At 39.7% G+C, this 26,312-nt stretch overlaps 1 protein-coding gene, 1 long non-coding RNA gene and 1 pseudogene across 2 annotated transcripts; 2 read left to right on the top strand and 1 right to left on the bottom strand.

The window, feature by feature from the left end:
• Positions 1–66: 66 nt before the first annotated feature.
• LOC115690766 (disease resistance protein RPV1-like) lies at positions 67–8,609 on the bottom strand (annotated as a pseudogene).
• A 14,743-nt stretch (positions 8,610–23,352) lies between these two features.
• LOC130140713 (uncharacterized) lies at positions 23,353–23,879 on the top strand. The gene is made up of 2 exons (XR_008818693.1): positions 23,353–23,517; positions 23,683–23,879. It is a non-coding gene; the product is annotated as an uncharacterized LOC130140713 (long non-coding RNA).
• Positions 23,880–25,693: 1,814 nt separating this feature from the next.
• Positions 25,694–26,172, top strand: LOC130140749 (uncharacterized). Its single transcript, XM_056321044.1, has 2 exons — positions 25,694–26,045; positions 26,099–26,172. Exons 1-2 carry the CDS (start codon positions 25,694–25,696, stop codon positions 26,170–26,172), a joined length of 426 nt encoding a protein of 141 aa, XP_056177019.1.
• The last annotated feature ends 140 nt before the right edge of the window (positions 26,173–26,312 follow it).

The raw sequence follows: 26,312 nt of genomic DNA, 5'->3' as shown, positions 1-26,312 counted from the left end.
TGAGGAGAATTAGGATCATATGGGAAAACTATTAAAAGATATTCTTAGTCTTAGTTACACAAGAGATTAATTGCAATCTTTATATGCATGTTTATAAGTAACATTAAGTACAATTTACAAGCCAAAATCATGATATTTATGAAAAATTTATAACATAACCAAAGTTATGAGGAAAATTAGCATCTTTCAAGAAAAAGTTACTATTGTTACACCCAATATAATAGACATTTCTAGTTGGGACCCTAGTTGGTCGTTTCCGTGGTCCTTTCGTGTTCAGTAGGTTGAACTTCCAATTCCGTTCCGCTGCGGTGGCATCTGTAACATAGTATTCTGATCTGATTAAGCAATAGTTCGAAAAAAGATGGGCATTCATGGATCCAGATAAGCTCTCAAACATTCCAGGAGGGGAAGTAAAGCACCTGTATTCGTTACTATGATGGACAGATCCCGTTCATAAAGCACGAGGCAATGCAATTGGTTTAAAGAACGTCCATGTTGCATCCATATCCCAGATATTTGGTTCGGATCCCACACCATTGCCAAAATTACAGTGAAGCTCCTGGTCATTTGAAGTATCAAGGGCATGAGAAATTGTCATCGCCAAACGTAAAGACATTGACTGATGGTACGAACATTTGAAATGGATAAAGGCATGATGAAAAACAAGGAGTGTGCAACATTACTCCTACCAGTTTTTCCAGCGTATAGGATGTTACTTTTGACAGGATCAAGGCCATAAAGCCACCATCAGATTGAGTAATCTATGTATTAGCATCTCAATTGACAAACAAAGTTGAATATAGTTACATGGAAATTCATCATCTTAACATCGGTGTCCTGGATTTCCGAAAAGTAAAAATCTTAGGATGGTGCCTCTAGTGGCTTTTTAATTTATGACAGAATAAGTGGACATAGGCTACTAAAAATCAATCAAAACCACATGGACATGAGTAGTTACCATGATCAATCAATTGTTAGAAGTGTTATTCCACATTTGTTGAATAAACGGTTTCCGCAAGGGTTATATACATGCAACCTACCTCTAACTAATAGCTTAAGCTTTTTGGTGAAACTTTTCCTAACAAGTAATGAAGTTCCTTTTTATTATGCATGAATGAATGAAAGAAACACATAATAAACATCCTGTGCTCTAGGAAAACAACCTTAATAGAACTTGGAAAAAGTTAATACTCCGTTTGCATAAGAATATATTCATATCATGTCAAGGATGAAGAGTCTTACCCTGTGACTGATGATGTATAATGAAATGCAATGTACTTCGAAGGCATTTTCCCACTAGGATCACAAGCATGGTGATGCTGCAGCATTGCCTTCACTTAGTCGACCAATTTCCCTGAGATTCCTTGAAATGAGACACAAAATAATAAGACATCGACACGAAAAACCCCATGCCAAACTGAAATTACTATTGTGAAGTAGGTACTCTCAACTGAATATGATACTTTACCTGCTATATTTACATTTACTAGGAAACACAACTGATCTCCAGAATCGGATCTCTGTCGTGCTGCTATCATGCAAATATTCTTCATAATTCTACATGGAGCATGTGTTCTTTATCATTCTGGTATTCTCTGTGTAAATGATAATAAAAGAACATGATGTCTCTCATCAGGATCAAAGACACGCATCAAACTATTGTGCAAATGATATTAAAAGAACATGACTAGTATCTTCCAAGTCAATTTGCACTCCCAATATTGCCAATGAGCTATTCCTATGTCAAGATTACAGTTGTAGTTGGAATTCCTCGCTTCTGATGCAGTGTCAATTAAGCTCTCCACAGAAGTAAAAATCATATGCACAACTCCTCTCACTTCATTTCAGTGACATAAATAGCTAGGTGATACCCGAGCTCTGAAGATTTATGATCCCCGCCATCAGCCTAGCCAAAAACGGTTCACATTTATGGCTGAAACCACGACTGGTTATTGCAGGAGTGAATTTCCAATTCCGTTCAGTGGTAACTGCAACAAAACAGTCTGATATTAGTAGTAGTTCAAGAAGGTGGCATTTATAGATCTAGATCAACTCTCAAAAATTCAAAGACTGAAGCAAATCAACTTTCTAGCTCCCTGTTGATTACTTGTTTTCATTCAAAGACGTGAAAGCAACGTAGTTGATTTATGGACATTCTCCACACTTCTGGTTTGGATCTGACACTGTTTTCCACAATATAGTGAAAATCCTCTGTTCGTTTAAAGCCTCTGAGCCATAGACATTGCCATCAACAAATAATGACCGAACTGAAGGAGGAAATTGCGAATGATACAAAGGTGATAATTTGCGAGATGATTAGTATAGGCAAGAAGTAAAACAAGGAAAGAGTGGCTACATGATTTCTACCAGATATTCTACCTTTGATAATAATAGTTTCAGCATGATCAAGGCCATATATCTACCTTCAGAAATATTAATCTTTATATTGGCACATCAAGTGATGAACAAAGTTTAGATAGATCCGTGGAGATTCATCATCTTGACATTAATGTCCCGGCTTTGAGAAAATGCAAAACTTGTTTATGGTACCTTCACTGCCTATTTCCATGACAAAATAACAAATCGTTGAGATGCAATCAATAATCACTTATGCACGAGCAGTTTCCATAATCCATCAGATAGTGAATTTCTTTTCTTCATCCTTATGTATACATGGGACAACCACATAGCGAAAGAAATCCAACTTTAATAGAAGTAGAAGAAAAGTATTACTTTACTCACACAAGCGCAGATTGATACCATGTCGAGGATGAAGAATCTCTCACCATTTGACTGAAGATATCTAATATACTTTTGGTGTCATCCTGATCTTCTTTATTCTCATCATCACCACATGCCAGATAACACTGAAGCATTACATTTACTTGCTCAAACAACTTCCCCCAGTTCCTGGAATTAAGACGGAAAATCATCACACGTCAAACAAAATCTCCATGCAAACTAAAAATACTAATGAAAGCAGGTAATCTCAACAGAAAAGCGGCAGTTTACCTGCTGTATTTACGTTTAGAAGGAGAATTCGGCAATCTCCACAATTAGATCTTTGTCGTGGTGCATAGCTTGAATCTTCTTCACATCTCTTTCATGCAGCGTAGTGTCCCCAACTCAATCTTTTTTCGGTGTCGCTCACATCGCATTGTATCCAGTACTATCAAATGTAAAACCTAATTTCAGTAACGTTGAAGAAAAGTTTGGGATCAGTGGGATAAACACATAACGCAAGAGAACCAACTTTAATAGCACTTGAAGAAAAGTATTGCTTTATTTACACAAGCATAGATCGACACCATGTCGAGGATGAAGAATCTCTTACTATTTGACTGAAGACATCTAATATACCTTTGGAGGCATTATAATCCTTTTTGTTCGTATCTTTATCACAAGCCGGATAACACTGAAGCATTACATTTAATTGCTCAAACAACTTCCACCAGTTCTTGGAACTAAGACGGAAAGTCATAACACGTCATAGAAAATCCCCATGCAAATTCAACATACAAAAGAGAGTGGGCAATCTCGACAGAAAAGCGGCAGTTTACCTGCTATATTTACATTTAGAAGGAAAACTTCAGCAATGTCCAGAATCAGATCTTTGTCGTGCTGCCATAATTTCCATCTTCTTCACAATTCTTTCATGCAGCGCAGTGTCCTCAGCCCAATCTTTTTGGTGTCGCTCCCAATGAATTGTATACAGTACTATCAAATGTAAAATCTAACTTTAGCCCGTGAACGTTAGTCAGCTTTTTTGCTGCTCTTTCCCTCTGGAATCATGACCTGTCACGTGCTAAAGAGGCTGATAATATGTGACTGACACCCATCCGTATCGAAGCGTTTCAGGGATTTTATACCATTATGGAAGTCGATTTTATCTAAGCTCTTGCAATTATTAACAATCAATTGCTTCAGATCCTTCGAATTTGAAAGGTCCAGTCGTTCAATGTGCTTGCGCGCAGAGATATTCAACACTTCCATGGATTTCAATTGGTCAAGGCCTGGCAACTCACGAAGATCATCCAGCTTTTCATCACGGCTTTGCATGTCCGCGTGTCTCAACGACTCTAAATCTTCAAAGTCGTTGAGGTTGGACAACTCTGTGCTTATGGATACGTCCAACTTTCGTAGTGATTCTAAAGCTCCAAGACCAACCAATTCCTCCAGCCCATAGCATTGCAAGAGCTCTAATTCCAACAAGAATTTCAATTGGGGAAGATTTAAGAACGTTTTCAATTTGGGACATTTACAAACTCGGAGCTCTCGTACGCAGGAGGGAAGCTCTGGGATGCTTTTAAGAGACATGCAAGAGTGGAGGGTGAGCTTCTTTAGATGACTTAGGTCAGAGAGCGATGGTAGCTCCTCGCTCTCACAGGTGAGCTGCAGGGATAACAAGCTGGAAGGAGGTTGTGGCAATGATTGGAGCTTACTACAGTAAAGTAAATCGAGGTGGTCGAGAGTAGAAAACTCGTGAAGTTTGAGAGGAGAGAGCTCATCGGAGTCTTCTAGCCAGCGAGAAATTTTTGCACTACCTAAACGAAGAGTCCTTAGAGAAGACAATCCACCTTTGGCAAGCAGAATTTGTCCTTCCAGTTTATGGCAGCCTGAGGCATCTAACTCTTGGAGGCTTTCCAATTTTCCAATGGCACTTGGTAACTTTTCTATCTCACCATGAGAAATCCTGAGGATTTTCAATTTGTTCAATTCCCCAATGGATTCGGGTAATTCCTTAATCCTTGTAGATGACAAGTCCAGCTCAACTAACTCTCCCAACTTCCCAATTGAAGAAGGGATCTCTTTCAACATGTAGCAGCGCTCTAACAACAAGCGCTGCAATTTCCCAAGGGCCTCGATGGAGTCCGGAAGTTTTGGTAATTTTTTGCAGGTGTTCAAGTTCAGGGTCGACAAACTTACTAGACTGCTTATTGAGCTGTCAACTCGAGTCAGTAGACGACAACCCACGGCACTAAGCGTCGTCAGCTTCTTCAGAGATCCTATACTTGAGGGATTTCTTTTATATCAGTCTCATCTACGAAAAGTTCCTCCAATTCTTTTAGTTCACCCAATTCTACCGGTAGCTCTTCGAGACTCCCACAGTACCTCAAGTTCAAGGAAACGAGGAGCTTCACATTTCCGATGGAAGGGTCGAATCTCTTTAAATTCTCACAATTTTCCAGGATTAGCATCTCTAAATTTTCAAATGCGGAGAGATCAGGGGTGCTCACTAAATGTGAGCACCACGAAAGATTGAGAACTTTCAACCTCTCCATCTACAAGAAAGAACATGTTCCGAGATTAGCTGTTGGAAATAAAACGATTTATCATCGAAAAGAAACAAAAGAGAAAGCCTTTCTCATCTTTACCTTCATCGATTTCCATCCTTCCCATTTTTCATTAATATAACCACCTGATAAATCAAATATTAGTAATTTCTCCAAAAGAACATTGGTCTTGTTGGAAGAGTTAGGACACATCTTCCACTCTAGCCATCTTAATTCGGAAAGTGAATCCTCAAATTCTCCAACAAAATCCACTTCACTCAGACAAAGGAACTTCAGGTAAGGCATTGTTTTAAAGCTTTTTCGCTCCATGAACTTGCTTGAACCATTTTTGTCCAGACGTAGTGCCTCAATATTTCTATTTTCGTCCTACAAAAAAATTGAGGATGGTAAATATTAGCAAGTAGCATTCCCCAGTCTCGACATGAATAAAAGAAAACTATGCATTTTTTTGTACTTTACGATATTATCTTACTTAAATGATATTTGAATAAGTAAATTTCCAAACCTGGGCAACGCTAGGATCTTCAACTTGCAATATAGAAAGAAGCAGTAGCAAAACTGCTAGAAAATGATCTTAAGACAGCAAAGAGAAAATATAGATAGAGCTAATAATACACAATTTTTAATACCCCTTTTCTGAGCCTGTTAATTATGCATCAAGAGATGACCTGTAGTCAAGAGTGCAAACTTTTCATGAACTAAAGGCCAAAATTGGATGTAGCTTTTACCAACAAAATGCTAACAATCCCTGGTATACGCAATCATATGATCAAAGTGGTGAAGGATAAAGCCTCAACCCTTGGAAGAGTTGCAGACACACCATTGAATAGGAGATTACAAAGGAGTTGGGGGCTCTCACCATCCATTTTTTCTTAAATGGGCTGGGTTGGCATTCCTTTGTATAGCTTTCCCTTGTTTCCTTTGTGTTTTTGTGGTTGAGCTTTCCGTGTTCCTTTGGCTTGTACCCGCTTTGTTGTTTGTAGGTCTTTTGGTTAGCCTTGTTGGGTGACCTTCTTCCCCCTCTTGTTCATTCGGGCCCTGGGGTGTCCCTTCTGTCTTGTATAGTCTTGCTGGACCTCTCTTGACCCTATATGGACAGGTTATGTCCTAATAGGGTCAGGACTTGGTTTGAGCTTTAGCTTGTATTTGGTGTTTGAGAAAGTTATATATACACTTACCTTTACCAAAAAAAAAACAAAATGCTAACAATATGTTGACACTGGTCAAAGATCTAGAGTAAAAGAACAATAAGAATAATAATATGAGGGACTACCATTTGAGAACATGGGAGAGGCCCAAAGTAGACATGATTGTTACCTTGCTCCGTTGAACTGTTATGGTTTCCTCGTCCCATAGTCTGCTACAATCCCAAGGCTTCTTATTTGCTGGACGGGCGATTGCTTTGCCTAGATCTCTCAATTGATCATGCATTCCCAACTTATTGTTATCATCAACAATTATTAACGAACGGTTAATCAGCACTTTCAATCCGATCCTTGGGAAAAATTTGAGATCATCCCACAGGTAGGTGGCAATTCTTTGGTCAATTCCAATGAAAAAGCATGCTATGTCTAGAAACATCTGTTGTTCCTCATATCCCAAGGAATCGTAACTTATCCTCAACATTTTTTGTACATCCTTATTAGGCGCCTTCCTCAATTTCTCCAGCGTCTCTATCCATATGTCCTTAAGTTTTCCTTTGAGAAGTGAACCTACAATCACGAGAGCTAAGGGAAGCCCTCCTATGGTCTCAACAATATCACTAGAAAGAGCCGCAAAGTCTCTTGGAGGTTGCTTTTCTTCAAATGCATTTCTATTAAACAGAAGCAAAGAGTCTTTGCGATTCATTTTTGGGAGTTCATACATTTTATATTTAGGCTTCAGGAGCTCCTTATCTCGACATGTAATAATGATTTTACTTCCCGACCCGAATTCACAACCACCAATCAATTTATCGAGGTGGTCTTGACAATCCACATCGTCAAGAAGAATAAGTACCTTCTTCTTTGCACAACTAATTCGGATCATGTTAATCCCTTTCTCAGAATCACGTACTATACCGGCAGGACATTTTGTTATATCTGAGATAAGTAGAGATTGAACATGCTCCAAGCCCTTGCTTTTAATTGTTTCTCTAGTGTCTTTGAGAAAGCTGCGGCACTCAAAATTGCCAAAAATATTTGTATAGATGAAGGTAGCCAGAGTTGTCTTACCGATGCCTCCAATCCCATAAATCACAATAGTTTGAATTTCAGAAGAAGCAGTATCTGCCAATCTCATAACGTTAGCCACGTGATGATCGAATCCAACCAACTCAGCGGGAAGCGGTGGCGGAAAATCATGTTGCAGCTTGCCCATTATTATTTCTACGAGTTTATTTACTAATTCCGCTTCACGCCTGTCAAACAACACAACAGATGAGAACTTATTAATGGCTCCAATAAACAAGGATTAAGGATGATAAATAGAAAAGTTCTTCTTCCGACAAGGATCAGTTAAACCAAGGTAAATGACGTACCCACTAGTAATTTTCTCTGATTCGAATATTCTAAAATCAACTACTTCTCTGAGCGCTTCCGGCCCTTTTAGCTTGACATCCTCCTCCTTAAAACGATGCATTCTTTTTTTGAAGGCCTCTCCAAAGGCCCCCTCTAATTCTCGCACCTCATAGGGTTTCACCTTGTACAACACAGGTAAGACTATTTGTCCACTGGTTTTCTCACACTCCATTATCTCAATGAGCTCGCGGAGGCACCATTCACTAGCAGCATACTTTTCTGAGATGACTGGGATTGAAACCTTAGACTGCCTGATTGCACTAATAAGATTTTTACCGATGTCCTCGCCGAAGGGGAGGTCGTTATCATCTCTGAACACGAAGTTAGGATGGAACTGCATGCCCACAGCTAGGAGTTTATGGTAGAGGTGATCGACAAAGCCATTGCGAGTATCAGGGCCTCTGAAGCTCAAGAATACGAAGTAATTGTTTCCTGTCGCAGGGGTGGGCGAAGCAGATGGCCCAGAATCACTTCGTTCGGATCTAGAGGCTCCAGGATCCTCGGCTTGTCCGCAAGGGTTGGTCCTCCCATTCTTCTTTTTACCAATGAAGTACCCAGCCACAGAGATAAGAACGGGTGTGAAATAATGCCAGAAAAGTCTCATTTTGCTCTTTCAAGGTGGGGGAAAGTACAGTAATTTCCTTGTCACCAGAAAGATTACTCAGACTACCACAGATATTTGAGTAGGAAATTATTACTGGACTATCTCTGCGCCACATTTATAGCGTCGCTGGTAAAGAGGAAGAAAGGAAAGCAGGAGGCAATGCATGATTACTCGACTATTATGTATATTTTAATCTCTCAAACTACGTTGATTGTTTCATTATTTCATGTGTTCACACTTGGAATGTAAAAACAACTCAGTCGTTGCCCATTATTTCCATTGGCTCTCAGGAGCAACCATTTCTTTATTGTGAAATAATTACAATGAACTCACATAATTGACGTAATTAGAAAATAAAATGGTTAATTGAGCTGGACTCAGCAAAGCCGTTGCCTTCTAGGCATTGTCCAGTGAACGATCATTCCTTTCACTGCTCCAAGTGGGCCTTTCCTTTCCACTTCTATTAGTCTTCCTCTGTGCGATCATAATCGTTGCTTTCTAGGCATTATCCTCGAGAGTTTGTGTTGAAATAATTTGTTATCATAAAAAATGCGATTCTTAGTTAAGAGAAGACGTGACTCTTGATTATGAAAGAGGTGACTCTTTGTCCTAAAAAGAAGTTATCGGTGGTGATGAACGGAAGTTATTCTTAACGTGAAGAATGGTGATGGTTAGGGATAAGGTATCTATCCTCAAGAGGTGTGTTGATTGATTGTCTGTGAATAGAGATCAAATCACACATTATTTATTATAACCACAACTGTTCATAATTACAACTTCTTCGGAACTCTCATTTCTTCTCTTTTCGTACACACAACTTTAACAACACATTCAAGGTGAAATTTCAATAGAGAAATTGAGGAATTGCTGAACTCGTTTCTCTGCAGTTTTGATGTATATCTTGGAGGTATATTTGTTCTAAATCCGGCAACAACAGTAGTGGGGGCAAATAATATTTTAAGGACAATGATTGTCATCATGCATCAAAGCATTAAGGGTCTATTACTATTTCTCTATCTTCATTAGCAATCAAATTTCCCCAACAGTCTGTGCATCAAGAAGGAGCAAGTCTTATATGCATCCAGTGCATGTACAAGAATTTTAGTACTAAGCCTTGGCAACTTCTTCCGGCTGGTGGTGGTTCTTCCTCTATGTTGACACCGAGGAGACAGAGAGAGAGAGAGAGATTCACCTGTTGCTGTAGATCGGACGTCTCCTGCCCAATGCCGTCGGAAGCAGATGACGTGGAATCAATTCGTTCAGTTGAGGTCGAGGAACTAGAGGCTCCAGGAACAGTCCACTCATTCTTCTTGCAAAAGAAGTACCCAGCCACAAAGGAAAGAATGGATGTGAGATAAAGATAGAAAAGTCTCATTTTGATCTTTCGGAGGGCGGGGGAAGGTACAATGGTTTCCTCGTCGACCAGGAAGATTACTCGACTATTGTGGATAGTTTTGAGCACGAAATGATTACTCTCTGCACCACATTTATAGCGTGGCTGGTAAAGAGACAAAAGGGAAAGTAGGAGGCAAGGCATGCCTTGCCTCCTACTTTCCCTTTTCAGGAGTCACCATTTATGCCTTGCCTCCTATATGCCTTGCCTCCTACTTTCCCTTTTCAGGAGTCACCATTTATGCCTTGCCTCCTACTTTACCTTTTCAGGAGTCACCATTTTCGATGCCTTGCCTCCTACTTTCCCTTTCCAGAAGTCACCATTTCTTTATTGAGAAGTGATTACAATGAACTTATATAATTGATGTAATTAGAAAATAAACCGGGTAATAGACCTGGACTTAGTAAAGTCATTGCCTTCTACGAATTATCCGGTGCAATCATTCCATTCACTGCTCCTAGGGGGCCTTTCCTTTTCACTTCTATAAGTATTCCTCTGCGCGTTCATAATCGTTGCCTTCTAGACATTACCCAGGAGTTTGTGCATCAGGCGTAATGTATGGGGATGGAACAAGAAGCTTCAATGGATGGTTAGAGCAACAAGAGGCAAAGATTTGGCAGCGAAACTCCTCAAAGTATCTTTCCTAGCGACTGTATATTGCACTTGGATGGAGCGCAACCATAGGCGGTTTCAAAACAATCCAACTGACATTCAGATTATTTTGGCGAAGGTGCGGAAAAATGTAAGAGGTAGAGCTTCGCTATACCAAAAAATCAAACCTTCGCAAGCTAACGTTGTTTTAGCTACTTTATGGAGACTTCCTACCTCCATATTCTCGAATTATTAGTACTAGTTGTAATGCCGGGGAATGCCCCTAAGCTGCTGTACATCATCTGTTATATACTACTTACATTTTACACCAAAAAAAAAAGTAGCAAGTCTTATATGCATGCGGTGCATATGAACCCTTTCCACCTCAGCCATTAGATCATGTGAGTGTCCATATTATTTATTAGCTGAGATAAAGTAGGTTCACACGTTTCGAGTACATACAAGAATTTTAGTACTAAGCCTTGGCAACTACTTCAGGCCAATAAAACTGGTAGCGGTTCTTCATCTGTTCTAATCAGAAGCTATTGGTATTTGGACAGTACTCTCTCTGTTTAATTGGGAAAGACCACGAAGAAGCCTTCTTGTTGCCCGAGGAGGAAAAACAAAATCAAGTTGAGCTGGACTTTCTTACCAAATTGCAAAGCTTTTTGAATGAGTTTGGACGCATGTAATACATGAACGATTTGATTAATTGTTCTGAACGGCTTCTGGTCAGGAAAGCACATGAAGTGATTAGCCTGAGAGCAATATTAATCTCATGCTTAGAAGTCTTTGCCTTGTTGTGGACCTTGGCCCTGAATTTGCAGTGAAAAAATGCTCATCTATCAAGAGGGGAAAAATGGGCGAGTTAATTAATAATTGAGTAGATTTAGTCGCAGCGTAAGAGGCTTGACTGGTGAGGTGGAAATCCTTGGGATTCAACCATGTCCTTTCCTAAATTGCTTTTGTCTTGTATAGTTACATGTAGATGCTTGGTACTAGTACATTAACTAGTTCTTGCTACAGCCAAAAAAGATCAATGATTTTTTGTTCAAGCAGAAAGCACATGCTTTTGTTGACTTCCTAGGAATAGACCTGTCAAACGGGTGGGCAGGTCGAAAATGGCCCGATCCAAATTGACTTATTTCTATGCAATACAAATCTAATGACAAATACCCGTCCCGACACATACCCAATCTATATTGCTAAAATATTTATATATTTAATTAAATTTAGAAAACTCATACACAAACTGAGATGAGAGCGCGGAATGAGCAAGCACGAGATCAAGTCAGGGTGAGAGAGAGTAAAAAGAGAGTCATAAAAATGGGTTGGATCTAAGTAAGTTGTAAATCTATTTAACACCCATATTTTTTTGGACTTCACCATTTTAAACCCATTTATGATCTATTTACAGAATATAACTAACACATATAATAACTTAGCCTATGAAATATGGGTTAAGAAATGGGTTTATAATCTATTTTGATAGGTCTACCTGGGAGACTGAAAGAGACTTGTCACCCAATTTGGACGACTCCAAGTCAACCTTCTAAAAAATGAGCATAGCAAGAAGAGCTACAAATTTTACAGCAAAGCAGTCTGTGAGTGACAAAAATAAAAGGAATGGGCACAACACAAAGATAGGAATCAATATTAGCCTAAACTATATAAACAATAATAGTTATTTGCCCTTTACTTTTTATGCTTGAACTTTTTAGTTTGAATCTCTCCAATTAGTTTGGGTCAAATTAAGATGGCAGCTGGGGAGATATCACAGCATGTGTATATTAAGAAGGCTGTGCTTTCCTTTAATTGGCTTTTTTATTGATGGACTACCTAGATGGACATAACCCGAGTTTTCATAGTTAAGTTTAGATGTGGGCTGATACCTCACTAATTAACTGGACAAGTCAAATATACAGTTTGCCGAAAAACGAAACTGTGTTTCATGATTTTAGAGTTGAAACATTATATGTTCCCACTCAAATCGTTCATTGACTCTTCATCTTCCTTGGTACTGGCACGGGAAGAAGACTTGCGAAATCTATGACAGGAAATAATTATTTTAGTAGTATACTTGATCATCATGAAAATAAGAGATTCTGCAATATTAAAAGTAATTATGTGCCCCCTTAAAGGGGAAAATTTGAGTTCAATTAAAGTGGAAAAATAAAAGGAAAATTTCTGAGAGGAAAGTTCAATAGATGTCCCGCCCGGAGAGTGCCATGCCAACAACCCATTAAAAGTGCTGTAAAGCACGACTTTATATTTATCTAATAAGATAACTTCATTGTATCTATCTTAAATCTATAGATATGACATATTCGATGTTATAAGCTTAATTCTAAGTTCTAAGATATTATGCCTTTTTTTTTTACGCTAGCATATCAACAATTTGCTTTTTATTAACATATGAACTTTAATAAAGAACAAAAAAGAATAAATTTAATTACGAGACAATCTTGCTCTTCCTTCTTTTATTTAACTTTTGGCCCAAATGTTCTAAGTACCATTGGTTTTGCAATTTTTTAAATTAGAAAACTAATTATAATGATAAACAAGGGACCACGTTCCACTTGTTTATAAATTTTCTTGAGCGAATTTGCAATTTATGAAAGGAAGCAAAGCAACACAAAACATGACGTGGTCTAGAAATTAAAGGTAAAAGGAGAAATCCGAAAGCGAAGTTAGCTAGGTGTCACAAAAGGAGAGGGCCACGCATCAACTCCTTAGAGGCTTCCTCTCCATGTGCCAAAATACTAACATAATAGATCACCACGTGATGGGCCATGTTTTATCCATGCTATACCTTTAATTGGTGGTTTATATATATGGACATCATTCGTATTTAATATTAATTAAATTTGTATGTGCGTGATAATAACTTGAACACCAATCAAAGATATGGTTAGAGAATGGTAGATTTTTTTTTTGTGGGTATATTTCAAGGGCTCGAGTGTGAATAACCGAATACCTGGAGGCCCATGGAAAACATTCCAAATCTCACCAACCAATTAAGTTCTGACCTTTGGCTTGTACATGGGGATCTGATCTAGTTGCAGTTGCACGCGGTTGGTAAAATTTCAATAGGTGACCTCAAAATTCTTGAGCTACAAATCTCCTAGCATCTCGATTGATTGTGCTGATTCCAAGATTAGCACGGTTAATTTTCTCACTCGTTAAATATTACATTACCACGCTAATACATATTTCAATCTCTGTTTTTCTTTAACCAAATAATCCAATCCATATTGGGTAAGGCCTTTTCGCAAAGGAATGACCTTTGGAGTTTAAAAAGCGGTTTCAAAATGTTGAACACAAGCACACTGTCCCTCCTTGGGAGTCCCCATGAAATTTAAATTCCCTGAGACAAACCGATTGGGCTAATTTCCTTCTCGAAGTTATATAAATATGAAAAGAAGGCGGTTCAGTCGTTAAGCTGTCGTGATTGTGCGAGTCCAACAACTGTCCCAGAATTGATCCGATGGAAGATCTTGTGTGACGCCCCAGAACGTCACGCGCAACACGTGTCTTTTAATATTATTAATAGTTTGGCCAGCGGAAGTCAAAGTCTGAACAAGTTTTAAACATGAAAATCACACAAGTTTAGTCATCATACTTATGCTTCTTATTAATAACACTTGTCAGATTTACAAGTCCCGACAAACATCATATAATCAAAAAAAAAAAAAAAAACAAAATTCTAGGTAGGTCTAGGCTGCTTATCTCCATACTAAGTTATACTCCATAAGTCTACCTGGACAAAAGTCTGGTGACGTTATGTATCGATAACTTCGTCCTCCGATGCGGAATCATCCTCAACTATGCCGAAGCCCCTCAATGGGCCTACTAACTTCTCGTCGAGATTACAATACCACGCAACAAACCGATAAGGAACCCACTCCATAAAACCCCCGTCGACCCAGACAATAGAGCTACACTTAGTATATGATACTTCAGACTCAAGCACAAACACATTTCATGGATAGCTTCATGATATACGGGAACTCCAACACACAGAGGCTGTGGAACATCCATCCTACATGTCTGAAAAATAAAGGAATGAGCCAAGGCCTAGTAAATGAAATCTCTAGGTTTAAGTTAGGAAAAGCAGCTTACCACTTCACATGGTATAAACAACATACATGCATAACAAAAAGTGTGCATAGAACTTGAATAAATGTTATACCTTTTTCCATTTGGATATGCCACAAAATATGAGCAATTCATCATTTCACAATACTTTTACTCAGACGCAAGCATATGATGTAAAACATTCATGCTCATGCGTTAGGTTCATTACTTCTTCCTCCCGAACACTCCCAGGGCATCCCGACCAACATGGCATCCCAACTCCAAGGTATCCCGGTACACCCTCCGGGGCATCTTGACCAACGAGGCATCCCGAACACTCCCGGGACATCCCGACCAAAATAACATCCCGACACACGTGGCATCGTTTTTGTTGAATTTTGTGGGTGACGGAATTTATAATATTCACATGCAAGCCATGATAAATAAATATTTGCATGTATATACTCACCTTTTTACATCACCTATCCTTTAAAGAAATGAACAGCGTCATTCGAGCAAATAAGTATGAAGCAACACAGGTTCAAACTCAAAAAGCTAAAGTCTACTCAAATTTAGAAAGTACACATATTCAGATTTTGAGATACAACTTCCCCAGTTTAGAAAATACCTTTATTTAGACTTTGAAAGTAAAGTTTACTCGAGTTCAAAATACATACGTCTAGACTTTGAAAGTAAAGTGTCATGCCCCGTACCCCACGAAGCGCGAGCATCCCACCTTCGGTCGTTTGACTGCGACGTCCCAGGAAGCGTCGCCGACCCACGCCCAAACAGAGATCAAGCACAAGCGGAAGCATTAATTAAACAAACCCAGACAACTGCAATATGAGCCAAGGATAGCCAAACAATAAACACTAATATAGAAAATAATTACACATTTATATTACTATTAAAACCATTTGTAGAATATTTACAAGTACAAACAAAAGATACAAACGGTCAGCAGCCACCTGGTCAAAAAATAGGATAAGTGGCTAGGGAGGTCAGGTTAAAACTTAGAGGGAGAGGGCTACAGTCTCAAAAAGTGGCGGCCCTCACTACTAACTAGGGACATTGGGTGACCTTAAGGTTCCCAATCAGGATCGGATGACTCGGAAGAATTCTCTGACATTTCCTCGGAGGCGTCCTCACTAGACTCTGACTCCTCCGAATCCATCGCTTGGGCTCGCTCATCCTCGGAGTCTGGCTCCAACTCCGGGTCAAGGTAAAGCTCGAACTCCTACTCATCTGATCCCAACTCTGCCACCTCTCCGTCCTCCTCTACGTCCTGCTCCATGGCCTCGGGTTCGTCATCCTCCTCTTCTACCATAGGCTCGGGGTCCTCTACTAGTACATCGGGCTCCTCATCCATCTCTTCTTCCTGCCTCATCCACTCGGGCGTGGCCTCAGGGTCTATCACCTCACCAGCAGCTATAATTGGGTACATCAACCCGGTATCGTCAATCGGAATATCAAAGGTCCTAAGGGGCTCTCCCTCATTGCCATTAGCATCCCGGTGACACCAAGCAACGTACTCTTGTTTCTGGTAAAAGTACTCGTCTATATTCACAATTACTTCATATCGATATCTCACAAAAGCCTCCCCATTTCCTGAGGGGTAGGTAGTAGTGTACTGCCGGATCTGCAGAGGGATCCCAAAAAGAGTCGGTGGTCTCTCCATCCTTACGGCCAGGGGTCTGAAAAGTTTCGGTTTACACAACCGTGAGACGAATCTCAGTGAGTTCAACCCCTAAACCTAGGCTAGGCTAGCATGCAATCTCCTGACCGGAATCAAATATTTAAATCACAATACAACAATAATCAAACCGTTCACTGACCCTGCAGGTTAGACGGACCAACATATAATAGTCACGGCACATACGTGGTACGCATAATCACACGTATGCCAATCACATGCTCATGCACCGATTTTCACACTTTCGCATGCCAGTCCATGCATGTTCATGCATGCAAATGTCGTCGACATGTCACGTGCATTTCCTGGCCCACTGGCCCACATTAGCACACTGGCAAACGTCCAATTTATTATTTATTACGACTCGAGTCATCAATTTTTCACGGCCCGGTGCGTCTAGCCTGCTTCAAAGTGCATGAGGCGCAGCAACGATCCGGTCCAGTGTCTCTAGCCCTTCAAAGTGCATGAGCGCGACAGCGATCCGGCCAGGTGTCTCTAGCACGCTTCAAAGTGCATGAGGCGCAACACGATCTCCTTACGAACCGAGCACTGCTTCAAAGTGCATGAGGATGATCGTCTTCCGGACGTACCGGGCATCGTCCTGCTTCAAAGTGCATGAGGACGGTCACGACCCGAAGGTCACGACCCGAAGGTCCTTAGGTGATCACACAACTCATTATTATCTGAACCCCGCGTAACACGCTTCAGGGCATTTTAGGTGATCATATGCTCACGGCAGACACGCATTCTCGCACCATTTCATCACATGCCTCACTCTTGGCATACGCAATGCATGTCCATGTTATGCAATGCAATGCACCACGAGCACCAATATAATTCAGACACCCAATGTCACAACACGTGCTTAATTGGCCCAATTAATACCGTGTGGCCTAACGTGCGATTCACAAATTAGTAATTCATTGCAAACCAAACAATGGCCAATCACACTCCACAAAATTAGCCACACCACATACGACATAACAGTACGAAATCAACCACAATTAAGCACAATTGACGTACAATCAGTCAACCCGGGCATACCCGGCAATTTCGCCAACGAGCTCCTAAATTGATCATTAAACCCCATTATCCTCCCCAATAGTTCTCATTAATCCACTAAATTTTCCCGATAATAAATTCTACTAATCGGTCCTCAACCCAGTCTCAAATACACACTGCTATTATCTAAGCCAGTCCAAAATGCACCAATAATACCTAAATCAGTCCAGGAAAAACGCACAATCAATCCTAATCCGGGTTTAGAAATTTTACTCACCAAATCCGAAGTCACGACGACGGGGAAAGGCGGCCGATCACTAGTGAACAGTGAAACCGGCGGCGGAATTCCCGGCGACGCGTACGGACGGCGTCAACAGTGACCGTATGGACGCGGTGAACAGTGCTCCCGTACGGACACTGTACGGGGACAGGCTGGGAACGATGGCCGGCGAGGTGCCGGTGACGGCCGCGACGGGCCGTACGGACGGCCGCGAAACAGCGACCGTACTGACGGTGAACAGTAACCGCACGGATACTGTACGGACAGGGCTGAGCGGCGACGTATGGACGAGCTGGACGGCTGGGTGTCGACGGAACGGCGATCGGAGCTCCGGCGAAGCTCTGGGAGTACTGTTTGCAGAACGGAAGAGAGAGAAAAAGAGGGAGAAAGAGAGGGAAAGAGAGAGGGAAAAGGGTTCGGACAGGGCTGGACTGAGGCTGGGGACCGATGGGGTCGACGGTGAGGCACGGCGGCCGGCGGTGGCGCTCCGGTGCCCGACGGTGGCGCTCCGGTGCCCGGCGGTGGCTCCGGCGAAGCTCGGCCGGGAGAGAAAATGAGAGAAAAAATTAGAGAGAGAGCTGTTCTGGTGGGGGCTGGCCGAGAATGAGGGAGAGAGGAGAGAGAGAGGGTCTTAACCAGTCAAACTTTAGGGGCTAGGGGCGACACGTGTCGCCGATCCGCGCGATTTGACAAAAACGCCCCTAATCTAACGGTTTCTATTCGATCTTATCCAAAAAGGGAGGGGCAAAAAGGTCAATGGCCCCCAATAATGCAGCTGATAACCTCTGATAATTATCCCAAAATTATCCCAAAAATTCGGACCAAAAATTAGCCCAGGGGCAAAACCGTCATTTTTTCGGTCCCGGGGCGAAATTTCAATTTTCACACATACGCGTTCCATATGTGCGTGGCCAACATAATATGGCGTCGGAATCGCGAAATTCACTTTTTAAGCCCTTGGAAATCGACTGCAAAGTTTCGGGAATAAAATAATATTATTTTTCCAATTTTTGTCGAAATTCCAGTTTTTGTCCAAAACAACTCCTGGTATGCGTGGCCACCCAAAAATGGTGTCGGCCTCAAAAAATAACCTCATTTGGCCTCGAAAAGCAACGCTGGCGTCCCGAGGGGCAAAATCGTAATTTTTCACCCCCGGACCGAAATTCCAATTTTTACTCGTACTAACTCCAAACGTGTGTGGCCAGCGTAATATGACGTCAGATTCCCAAAAATAGTCTCTTAAGCCTTTAAAAATCGACATCGTAATCCGGGCCCAATTCCGTGAACAATACTCGCTAAACTTTCAATTTCAGGGTCTCTCTCACTAACGGGAGGCTGTTTAGAGGTTACGCGTATCGACCTAGGGCTATCCGTATCGTAATGGTCCTGATCATTGAGAGAATGAGAAATTATCACTAGTTCCAGAGGTCACGATCGTTCGGTTTAAGTTTAGGACTAGTTGGCCACGTGTACTTTCGGTCTTGCAGAATCACCTGCGTCCCTATTGTACATCGTAGGCCTTGGCCAAACCCAATCCATTACCCTTTCCTACGATCGGCCTACGTTGGCCCAAAATATTCCCTCAGCGTCTCTCGTGATCGGTGTCCATTTCACGATAGGGTCCCCGGTCCACGTACCGGTTTCTAGTTAGCCATACCCCATTGGTTAGTGTCCCGAGAGTGATCAGCTCTGGGCGAGACTTACTAAAATGAAATGCGAAATAATATCAGCATTATTGATCCCGGAATTACATCGAAATTCGGGCTGTTACATAAAGTCTACTCGAGTTCAAAAATATATACGTCCAGACTTTAAAAGTAAAGTATACTCGGGTTCAAAAATACATATGTCCAGACTTTGAAAGTAAAGTCTACTCGGGTTCAAAAATACATACGTCCAGACTTTGAAAGTAAAGTCTACTCGAATTCAAAATACATATGTCCAGACTTTGAAAATAAAGTATACTCGGCTTCAAAATACATACGTCTAGACTTTGAAAATAAAGTCTACTCGGGTTCAAAATACATACGTCTAGACTTTGAAAATAAAGTCTACTCGGATTCAAAATACATACGTCTAGACTTTGAAAATAAATTATGTTTGATTTCAAAAAAGACATGTCCAGATTTTAACAGTAAAATTTGCTTGGTTTCAAAATAGACATGTCCAGATTTTGACATGTTCAGTTTTAAAAGTAACCAGAACCAAAATTTGATGCTAAAATTTATTCAATTCAAAAGTAAACGGAATCAGAATTTGAGATTAAAATCTACTCATTTCAAAAGTAAATAGAATCATCATTTACACTCACCTAATATACTCTACTTTGAGTAAAACGATTTTCTACCCTTTTAAACATACATAAAACTAGCAAGACAATTTCCACAATCACCTCAAAGATGACATTTACATGTTCAGATTTAACCATTACACTTGCCGTTTTCAACACACTTTATAGAAACAAAACACATCCATTTGAACACGTACAGAACCAGCAAAGCAGATCCAACCATCACGATATCTTCACTATTATCATACATCACAAAATAATTTCTCAAGCAATCAAGTTAAAAAGTGTCAAGTAGATTTAACTAGCTTAACTTTAGAGTCTTCACTTACCTTGTCTAAAATCTGAATGCCCAAAACCAGCTTGTAGATTTTGTATTGGGTGTTAATGAAGTAAATTCTCTTTGAAGATTGACGGTGAAGAAGAGAGTTACAATTTGGGGTAAAATTTTTTTCGATGTTGCCCAGATGAAAATGAAATAGAGGAGTAGATTGTGAGATGGATAAGTGCATGCACTCACAGGTGACACTTCCTCTTTCCATCCACGGCCAGGTGTAAGAAATCCAAACTGATTACGAAAGAGTAATGGCCAAGGAAAATGATTACCTATGGCTAGGTGTCAAGATAGTACAAGAAGCTTATGTTAAGAGGGCATCTGGCATGTTTAACCCTTCATAAGCCACGTGAGAGTAAGGTGTCTGAAGAGAGATTTTGGTAAGGAATTAAGATGAAAAACAGAATACCTCCCACCCCTCCTTTTATGACAATTAGAAAATAATGATTATCACTAATTAACCAAAGTTTAATCTAATAATATTACCCATTAATTACTAAGACGGCGGCAATTTAATTAATACCGCACTACCATTAACATATACAACAAAGTTTAAAATTCTAAACACGTCGAGCTCGAAATGATTACGTTCCCAAATCTGCGCCTCACAAATTACGGTCTAACAATGATTTCTACGTGTCAGCACAAATACTAAGCTAAATACTACTTAGACTATAATCCAAATATCATTATCGAACATAGAAAATTTCCAACATCACATACTTATTATTGTGAAATTTCTAGATTTCGCATCTTGAGCATGGGTAATGATTTTCTTTATTGCTAGTAAAGAGGAAGAAACGAAAGTAGGAGGCAAGTGTCACAGTCCTGAGGTTTCCAACACTCCAAGAACCATGAATCATCCGAGAAGATCGGCAAGCCTCTCCAGTGTTCTCTAAAATATTCGAGAGGCGGGCAATACTATGATTGTACCCTATTCTAAAGTGTTCCTGTAATAGTTGCGGGTAGTTGGTAAGATGAGCAGATGCGATCCCCATCATTAGATTGATGAGAGTTCTAGGGCTATGATTAAGCTTGTACTTATATATAAATGGGTCGCTCTCTAGAGTTTCTCTAAAGATCTTTGTGAGTGTGAGCAAGTAAGGGGGACTTAATAATGAATTACTTAGGCCACATGAGTAAGGCTGCGCATGACAACTTGCCAAACAGTGTTTGATTCTGTTCTTTTGTTCCCAGAATCAGTTTGGGAACAGAAATGCGTTTGTTTAATTTTTTGATTCTGGGCACAATTTTGTCAAAAATTGTTCCCAGAATCAGTTTTGGAGCAGAATCAAGAATAAAAAAAAAGTAGCTTCTTGATTCTGGAAACAATTTTGAGAATCGATTTTTTTTCTTCTTCCTTTTCTTGGTTTTTAATGTAGCTTCTAATGTCCGGCCCGAGGACCGCCCTCGCCGGATCTGACGAGAATAAAATATTTTATAAAAAATATTATTAAAATAAAAAATATTTTACCGGCCATGGCCAAAAAAAAGAAAAATATATATTTTTTATAAAAATATTTTAATAAAAAATAATATTAATAAAAAAAATATTTTACCTATCATGGCCGGTAACCAGGCCATGGCAAAAAAAGAAAAAGTATATATTTTTAATAAAAATATTTTAATAAAAAATATTATTTATAAAAAAAATATTTTACCGGCCATGGTCAGCGACCAGGCCATGACCAAAAAAAAAAATAAAAATGTATATTTTAAATACAAATATTATTAATAAAAAAAATATTTTACAGGCCATGGCCGACTATCAGGCCATGGCAAAAAAATATATTTTTAATAAAAATATTTTAATAAAGAAAATATTTTACCAGCCATGGCCGGCGACCAGGCCATGGCCAAAAAAATAAAAATATATCTTTTTAATAAAAATATTTTAATAAAAAAAATATTTTACCGGCCATGGCCCAAAAAAATAAAAATGTATATTTTTAATAAAAAATATTATTAATAAAAAATATTTTACCTGCCATGGCCGGCAACCAGGCCATGGCAAAAAAAAATAAAAATATTTTAATAAAAAATATTATTAATAAAAAAAATATTTTACCGATCATGGCCGGCGACCGGGCCATGGCCAAAAAAAAGAAAAAATACTTTTAATAAAAATATTATTAATAAAAAAATATTTTACCGGTCATGGCCGGCGAGCAGGCCATGGCCAAGAAGGAGGAAAAGAAAAAAAAGAAAGAAATATTAAAATATTTAAAAATATTATTAATAAAAAGAAATTTTGTGGCGATACCAAACGCATTTCTATTCTTTTTCTATTCCAAGGATGGAATTTTGGGCCGTTAACAAACGCCTTAAAATGCTCAAAATCAATTCCGGGCACAGAATAAAAAAGAATCATTTCTGAGCAGAATCTGTTCCCGGGCACAGAATCGTTGTCATACGCAACCTAAGGGAATCAACCCGTGACACAAAGCAAGAAGATGAAGTACGTTTGTCGTTTTATATATATTTTCCACATTCAGATTGGGAAAAGCCCTCCGTAGCAACTTTTGTGTTTCCTCTTGACTGAAAATTGGATTATTAATTGACTAAAAAAAATTCCACAGTTGTCGGCCCTCGCCTGTGACCGGTCGCCGGCCATGGCCACCGGCCACAGGCCCAAGGAAGGAGAAGAAAGGACAAAACGGCAAAAAAAAACATTAAAAATTATTAAAAAATTCAATATCAGCGCCGGCTGTATCACGTAGAACGACCGGTGTCTATGTCAACAAATTCCGGCCTAAATTGATTGAATGGACTAAATTGGTAGCAATATGAAAAGGTTTAGAACTAAATTGGTCCAATTGAAAGGTTTAGGATTGAATTGGTACCAATACAATAGGTTTATGATGTTTTTGTTACTTTTCCCAACCGAGCTCTATATCCAGATTGGCATCATGTCAATTAAAAAGATTTGGTCATTTTTGGGTGTCAGTACAAATATTATCTTACTACTCTAATACATAATCCAATCTCTTTTTTCTCCGACCAAATAATCCAATCTCTGTTGGCTAGGGCCCATTGATAACTAATAAGACAACGACTTTCAGAATTTCTTATTTTGGCACGTGAATGACTTTTGGAGTTTTCTCTTATGACCATAATGACTAGTGGAGTTTGAAAATCGGTTTTAGAACATTGAACGCCAACACACGGTCTTTCCTGGAAGTCTCCTATCAAATTTAATTTGTCTCAAACAGACCAACTGGAATACTGGGGACCCCATCTCGAGGATTAAAATGAAGTTTAACTTTTTTGTAAAATAAGAAATTTACTAAGCAATCTGTCGCTAGTTTCTTCCTCGGAGTTCTATAAATCAGAAGAGGACGCGGTTCATACATTAAGTTTCCGTGTTTGTGCGAATCCAACGACATTCCCAGAATGGAACCGTTGTAAGATCCTGAGCCTGTATATAGATTTTATTTTCCTTTACTTGGTTTCTGTAACTGAATTACCTAATCCAAGATCTGCGAAGAAAGTGCTTGCATTTTACATTGACTTTTTACTGCTCGAACATCTTCCTGATTATGTCAGTCTGTTGGTTTCGTGAATTGCAGATTCAGCAATGGATTGTATTTGGCAAACTTGACAATGTCATCCAGTATTCTTACAGATTCATGGAACGCAATATCTGAACATCAAGGGAATAAGCCCGTAAAAATCATCGAGGACCATCCGGACTACGATATCATTGCCATTGTCAGCTCACCGGTCACTGCAAGTTGTCTTCAAAAAGAAAGGCTTTTGGTTCCTATTGTTGGAAGATATGCCTGAATCAATCCAGATAATGATTGATACATTTAAATCATTGCGAGATTATAGTTGATTGAATGAATCAATCTAGGATTAGGATTGATTATATAAAAGATATTCTCTCCTCTTATTGCACATATCTTGTATTATATATTAAGCATTGTACATGTAAACCAAGTAGTAACAGAAATACAATTCTTTCTTTGTTCTCATTTCTCTTCCTTCCCCTTTCGTGACATCGTGTCAGAGCTCACGTTCCTGGCTTAGCTTCCACAAAAATTCTCCTTTTTGATTGCCTTCCGGTTTCTTCTATTCTATCCTTCTTGTTGCGGAAGACACTAATCTGCAAAACAAGGTTAGCACTCCGGTGTAGGAATCAGTTCTTTGAGCAATTCAATTAAAAAAAAAAAAACCATCTTACCGGGTTTTCTACCGTTGATGACAATACTTTCGGCATGATCAATGCTATATATCTACCTTCAGAGAGAGCAATCTTCATTTTGGCATATTAAACGACGAACAAAGTCTGGTATAGATCCATTGAGATTCTTCAACTTGACATTATTGTCCTGGCTTTGAGAAAATCCAAAACACATTATGGTACCTTCACTGCCTGCTTCCATGACAAAATAACAAATTGCTAAAATGCAATCAAAATCACATATCCAAGGGCAGTATCCAGAATCCGTCAGATAGTAAATTTCTTTTCTTCATCCTTCTGCATAAAAAGGACAACCACATAGTACAAGAAAACCAACTTTAACAGAAGTTGGAGAAAAGTACTACTTTATTTACACAAGCGCAGATAGATACCATGTCGAGGATGAAGAATCTCTTACTATTTGACTGACGACATCTAATATACTTTTGGAGGCATTCTGATCTTTTTTATTCGTATCATGATCACGAGCCAGATAACACTGAAGCATTACAATTTACTTGCTCCAACAACTTCCCCCAGTTCCCGGAATTAAGACGGAAAATAATAACACGTCAAAGAAAATCCCCATGCAAACTTAAAATACTAATGAAAGCAGGTAATCTCAACAGAAAAGCGGTGGTTTACCTGCTATATTTACATTTAGAAGGAAGACTTCAGCAATCTCCAGAATCAGATCTTTGTCTTGCTGCCATAATTTCCATCTTCTTCACAATTCTTTCATGCAGCGCAGTGTCCTCGGCCCTATCTTTTTGGGGTCGCTCCCAATGAATCGTATACAGTACTATCAAATGTAAAATCTAACCTTAGCCTGTGAACCTTTTTTTTTTTTGGTCGAAAATGCATCCTTCCATTTCATTTAAGTAGATAAAATGAAAGCACAACTGAAATGGGTTTCGGCATACAAAATATCTAAAAGGGATTGAGGGGGATTGGACACCCAGCACCGAGGAAGAGTCCCGCGAAGTTGAGCTTTAGCGACCCAATCCGCTGCATTATTTTGGGTTCTAGAGCAGTGGGATAAACATAAAAAAGGCATACAAGAAAGCGAGGCCCGACATTCTTTTATGAGTACTTCCACATCCCAAGGAGGTTGGTCTTCACACGTGATTGACTGAACTAAAGTAGAGTTGTCAGACTCCACTTCCACGGTTACTTCTCGCCCCATGTTCTCTCTTCTCCATTCTTTCATAAAGCGCACACCTTGAAGCAGTGCTAGGGCTTCCGCTTGAAAAGGCGATAGTTATAGAATGCCAAAACCTAGCTAACATTCTCAATCAATACTGTGTTGCCACGGGCCAGGGCCGCCAGGCAATCAATTTAAACAAGTCGGGTGTCTTCTTTAGCTCGGGCTGCCCCCATATCTTCGCAGAAATATGGCGCAGGAATTGAGAGTCCCAGAAATAGACAAAACAGGGAAATACTTGGGTATCCCTTCAGATTGGGGCGTATCAAAGAAGCAAATGTTTGCTTGGATACTAGCTAGGGTAAACATGAAACTTGAAGGGTGGAAAGAAAAGATGATGTCGAAGGCTGGAAAGGAGATCTTATTGAAAACGGTTGTCCAAGCTCTCCCGCAATATGCCATGTCAATCTTCAAGATACCGCTTTCCGTGTGTAGAGCCATAGAACAAAAAATTGCCTCATTCTGGTGGAAAAACAAGGATTCTAAGGCTGGTATACACTGGAAGTGTTGGGAGGTAATGAAAAAGAGGAAGGACAGTGGAGGTATGGGTTTTCGAGACCTAATCACCTTTAATAGGGCAATGTTGGGCAAACAGGCTTGGAGGATGGCACAATTACCTTCGACGCTTTGGTGCCAAATACTGAAAGGGCTCTACTTCCCCAACACTGATTTTTGGCATGCGAGGAAAGGACAAAGATCGTCTTGGGGGTGGCACAGCTTGCTGATTGGAAGAGATGCATTAGCTGGCTCGGTTCAATGGTCAGTAAGGAATGGAAAATCGATTAAAATTCGTGAAGACAGGTGGACAA

The sequence above is a fragment of the Syzygium oleosum genome, unplaced genomic scaffold, assembly GCF_021117445.2.
Source record: "Syzygium oleosum isolate NSW1041296 unplaced genomic scaffold, Sole_v2.1 Sole_v2.21, whole genome shotgun sequence".
NCBI classification, from domain to species: Eukaryota; Viridiplantae; Streptophyta; class Magnoliopsida; order Myrtales; family Myrtaceae; genus Syzygium; species Syzygium oleosum.
The sequence above is the reverse complement of the archived record's forward strand: the minus strand, read 5'-3'. Positions and strand labels throughout refer to the sequence as shown.